The 4892-nt window shown below is 38.4% G+C and overlaps 1 protein-coding gene across 2 annotated transcripts in view; it reads right to left on the bottom strand.

Moving 5' to 3' along the window:
- atp5mg (ATP synthase membrane subunit g) overlaps positions 1-1535 on the bottom strand; it is a 2490-nt gene extending 955 nt beyond the window's left edge. Inside the window, exons 1-3 of one of the 2 annotated variants that reach the window (XM_020591449.1) lie at positions 1445-1535; positions 520-583; positions 111-271 (exon numbers count right to left, since the gene is read on the bottom strand). In XM_020591449.1, the coding sequence (XP_020447105.1) occupies positions 111-271; positions 520-571 (213 nt within the window). In that variant the 5' untranslated portion in view covers positions 572-583; positions 1445-1535. Of the gene's footprint in view, positions 1-110; positions 272-519; positions 584-1360; positions 1397-1444 lie in introns of those variants that run through there. The other variant, XM_020591448.1, reaches the window with a different exon arrangement.
- Between the last annotated feature and the right edge of the window lie 3357 nt (positions 1536-4892).

Raw genomic sequence — 4892 nt, 5'->3', positions numbered from 1 at the left:
CAAAGACATGTAGTTGAGGCTGACTAGTGACTGAATTGCCAGTAGGAGTGAGTGTTTGTGTATGGTTGTGTCTCTAAATGTCAGTCCTGTGATAGGCTGGTAGGACTCACCTTTACTGTAGTTTGCCCCATGCGTCCAGACTGGAAGCTCTTGACGAGACCTTTTGCAGCCTCTACTGCTTTGGGGATCTCAGATGGAGAAGGTGGTACGAGCTCCACCCGGGCATAGTACCAGAAGGTCGCCAGTCGTGGTTTGGAGTATGTGACAGCGGCTGCAAGTAACACAAACACAAACTATCTCAGGAGAAACCCTTGCCAAATAGCAGTAAAGTCGAAATCCAGAAAAGCTGCGGCGGTGGTTTATTTGTGTTATATTGTTACCATCAGAGGTCACACTGAATTTGTGTAGTTAGCTGTTAGCAAGCCACAACAACGTGAATTTGGTGGTGTTATAACAAAGGTATATTACACTATTTCTGTTTATAATTGGTAAAAACAGAGGAAGAGAGAATAAACTTACCTCCTACCAAAGTGGGTACTTTTGCAACGAGTTTCTGTACTGCCTGTGCCATATTCACGGTCACCTACAACAGAAGAAGAGGAGAGAAGAAGAAGACTGGAACGAGAACGTTTCCGGGTCGTTGATTCTTCTTATGATGTTTATTGGCGGTTTGCAAGCCAACCTAAGGTTTACCGCCACCTGCTGGGCTGGAGCGTGGAACGACAATATAGCCGAAGGAATAAAAAAAAAAAAAAGGGTTCTTAGAACTGCATAACCTACTAAATCCTATCCAAAAAACCTATATCTGCCAAGTAACGAATATCAGTTTTATATGCATTCTTGCATATTCTTTTGCTACCCAAAAAGCTCTCTGGTGATATATTAGTAATCTAATCTTTTCCCATAAACGCTATCATTTGAGCACGGGTCGTTGATTTCAAAATAAAAGGTGTTAGGAGACAAAATGCCAACGTGATCGTGTGATTTCAAAATAATAATGCGGAAGCAAAAGTAAAATAAAATAAAGAATTATGTGTATTTTAGACAATGACCAGTTTTATTAAAGACAATAATCAATTAATTGTTAAATTCTGATTTCAAAATAATAATGCGGAAGCAAAACTAAAATAAAATAAAGAATTATGTGTTTTTAAGATATTTTAGACAATGACCAGTTTTTATTAAAGACAATAATCAATTCATTGTTAAATTCTACATTTAACATGTAGTCTAATATCCCTGGGGGAAATAAAACCATGTAGGCCTGTTGCTGGTAGTGCTGTCTGCGGGCCCAGAAAGCCCCCCAGAGGCAGCACATGAATGTTAAAATAATGTAAAACAACAATGTACAATAACACACCAGAGTCAATTCACGGGACATTTAGGTGCCATCTTTAAGGTCATCATAATCACACAGGTAGGCCTATGGCTACATTTACATCACCTGCAGAGAACGCCAGGTGACCTCAGTCACGCATATCCGTCCACCAGCAGCAGATCTGTAGCTACGGGAACATGGTTACTGCATTTAACTAAAACACCACAACCAGAGAAAAGAGAAGCGAACTTTGGAGTACGAAGTTGCAGAATTGAAGGCGTTAGTGTTTTTGTAGTGTTTTTTGGCTTGTTGCGTCGTTGTCAGCAAGTGTAGGCAAAAATGGACTAATAAAGAGAATGCCTAGTATAGCACGGCGACCCCAAGAATTGGACCTGAGCCAGGATCGTGGAGAAATCCATACACTGCAGTGCTCGCAGAATGCCATTCAAATAGGTGAGAAGATAAGTTATTTCCTGGTTGCTGATTAGATGCAAGTTACAATGTAGCAACGGGGCTTTGTGTGTCCACATTAGTGTGTTTACAACCGTACAGTCTCGCTTATTTGAAGTGTTATTGTTGATGGGTTGTGAATTGTGATGATGTTTATTTTGCATGCATGTTTATATGCTATGGCTATGCTCTGTTTTACTGTTGACTGTTATCAGTAATGGTTTGTGTATGTTCATGTTGCGTCTGTTGTGGTATCCAGATGAAAAGTTTTGCCTGTTGTTGGGCATTTTTGTTTGTGCATTTTCTAATTGATTTTAGTGAGTCTGTACCGTAGAAGATGGCAAGCTATATTTGTTACTGGCAGTTTGCACAGGTGACTAAGTGCCTTTTTCATAAAACCTGAGTTGTAGTTTAAGGGCCCAGTGGTTCTGTCTAAACCCAGGCCATGTTGCTCCACTACTGTGAGGCATAACTAATTGATTTGGGGTGATTCCTAGTGTGCTGTAGCCATACAAATACTGAAAGTCAAATTGGACCATGAAGTCTCTTATTTTACACAGCAGTATTATTAGATGCAAAGCAAGACGGCATTATTTGTGGCCTACTGGCACCATAAAGCACAGGGACAATTCAGAGTGCTTTTATATAAGGTGAAGAAATGCATGAGAAATAGAAGTGAGGACACCAACAATTTGGGGGTTTTAGGAGGGATAACATTTTGGGACAAATGGTGTAGTTTACCCATTGACGTGGCTAACATCTGGTCATATGAAGATCCAAAAATGACCTCATGAATTTAAATGGGTTTTATTTAATTTGTATTTGGTTTTGTGTACGCAAATGTGTGAAAGGGAGAAAAATCCAAAAACAATGTGGTCTAAAGTTTGTGTGTACAGTAGGCCCCATGTTTGTGTGTCACATGGATGACTTGGCCATTACTCACTGTTCTGTGAATCATCCTGCAGCCCACATAAGACAAAAGCCGGTGTTGTAACAATCAAGAAGAATGCAGGTTAGACCTGCTTTTCCCAAGGAAACGCCCAACTACTGGTGCCATCTGTTTTGATTTTAGCTACTTTTTTAAAGCTATTATTAATTTGCTGTATACCTGTAAGATTGTATGCACTATAATTAATGCACCATAACCACTCAAGAATATCTCAAAATTTGATAACAGCTATTTTGAGATATGTGAGTATAATTAGATTTTCAAATTTGGGAAAAATCACTAGAGGGTGCTCTCTAATAGCTTACAGTACTAAATAGAGATAAACAGCAGGAAACTGTCTTTACCTAATACTCATATATAGCTGTATATGAATCTATTTTATGCTTTGTAAAAGCATTAGTTGAACAATAATTGTGCAATAATCCTTTATTCCCTTTCTTTAATAGGACTGTTGTGCAGCTTGTTAATGCCTTTTGGATGGTGAATGATTGTCAGTGTTGTATATTCTTGTACTTTTTTATACTCTCATGTCACTTGCTGCTGTAATGTGCAAGAAACATAACAAAATTGAGTTAAAAAATAACTCAGTATACCCGTAATGGAATTTGCTGTGTTTCTTGTTTTGCCTCATAAGGGAGTTCTTCAACTCCCTGTAAGTCCACAGAGCCTTCATTGGTTTCACCATTACCAACTTTTGCACATCCAAACATTTATCATGAACTCTTTGCCATGGCTTTCACGAATACCAAATATGTCAACCTGAATTGCATGGAAAAGTCTTTAAAAGAATACAGGCATCAAGAATTTTCTACTTGAAGTAGCCAGGAAAACATCACCTTGGAATTCTTTCAGAATTAGTGTGACAGCCATTCAGAAAGTTTTGCATAGACGCAGAAGAAAAATACAAAGGCATCACATGTCAGACAGTATAGAAGAATGTATAGGTAACTCTGGATGGAATATTAAGGTTAAACAGGGAAACAAAATCGCTGATTTTCTGTAATGCACAGCACAAAAACTGTAACATTACAATTCCCTCAGTAAGGTAATACTTTGACATGCTATAAAATTCTCTTACTGGCTTTCTTACCATGGGTTAGATGAGAGGAATGATATCACACTCACATTTATATATTAAATATAAAGCTTCAGCCTGCAGGCCTTTAGCTTAGCGTAGCATAAAGACAGGTCCAGCTAATGCATAAGTATTAATTTTCTCATCTAACGCTTGACAAGAAAAATGTCTTCCAGCTAAGATGTCAGTTGTTTTCAGGTTAAGAGCAGGATATAGAAAAAAAGTGAAATCGCTAATGCATTTCTAGTTGCTGGCCTTTAGCTGACACTTTTTTAAAAGTGCATTACTGGAAAAATTAATTTTTTTATGATATAAAAGATAAGAAACCAATTTTAAGGAGTACAGAGGTCAGACTTTGGGCCATTTGGCTATCCCTGTGATTCTACAGCACAATGCTCATTCAAAAGTGATGTGTTAGTTCCACACAGTGAGACAGAAGAAGGGCTATGAGTCATAGAAACAGACTTAGACAGAAATACACCTAGACAGGAAGACAAAAACAGAAAGGAAAGCACGTCGCTGTGACTGAGTAAATCTTGCCTTTCATGGTCTAAAACTGCTAGTACATGCAGATGAGATTAAAACAAATGACATCACTACCTTGGCCTTTGCAAGCACGATAAACACAGACAACTTGGTGATGGGGCATCTGCAGAGTAATCAGCTTTAGCCCTACAGGGTATGACGACAGATCAGACATCAGATTTGTGTAAAGATTGGTCCATGTTTATTTCCAAGACAGAGGTGATTAAGTCATTTGTTTTAATCTCACATGCAGCAATTTGAGATACCAAAGAGATTATTTCACTGCATGGCTTTTCCCTTCTTTACAATTATCATCATTTTCCTCATCAGTCTTTCTGTCTTGCTTAGCTCCGTCTGACTGTTTTCTCTCTCTCTCGGGCCCTGTTCAAAAGTTGTATCTGTATCCAGACTGTGTGTAGATAATCTCCAAAACTGACGATTACAGTTCATAGCTTGTATACAAATCCATATCAAATAACACTGATGAGATTTTGCTTGCCTGCTTGCAGGTTTTATCTGTGGGAACACACAGATATGAAGCTAGAGAACAGGATTATTGTGCATTTGCAAACTGA

The sequence above is a fragment of the Monopterus albus genome, unplaced genomic scaffold (genome assembly GCF_001952655.1).
Source record: "Monopterus albus unplaced genomic scaffold, M_albus_1.0 scaffold14.1, whole genome shotgun sequence".
NCBI lineage: Eukaryota > Metazoa > Chordata > Actinopteri > Synbranchiformes > Synbranchidae > Monopterus > Monopterus albus.
This window is presented reverse-complemented; position numbering and strand designations above follow the sequence as displayed.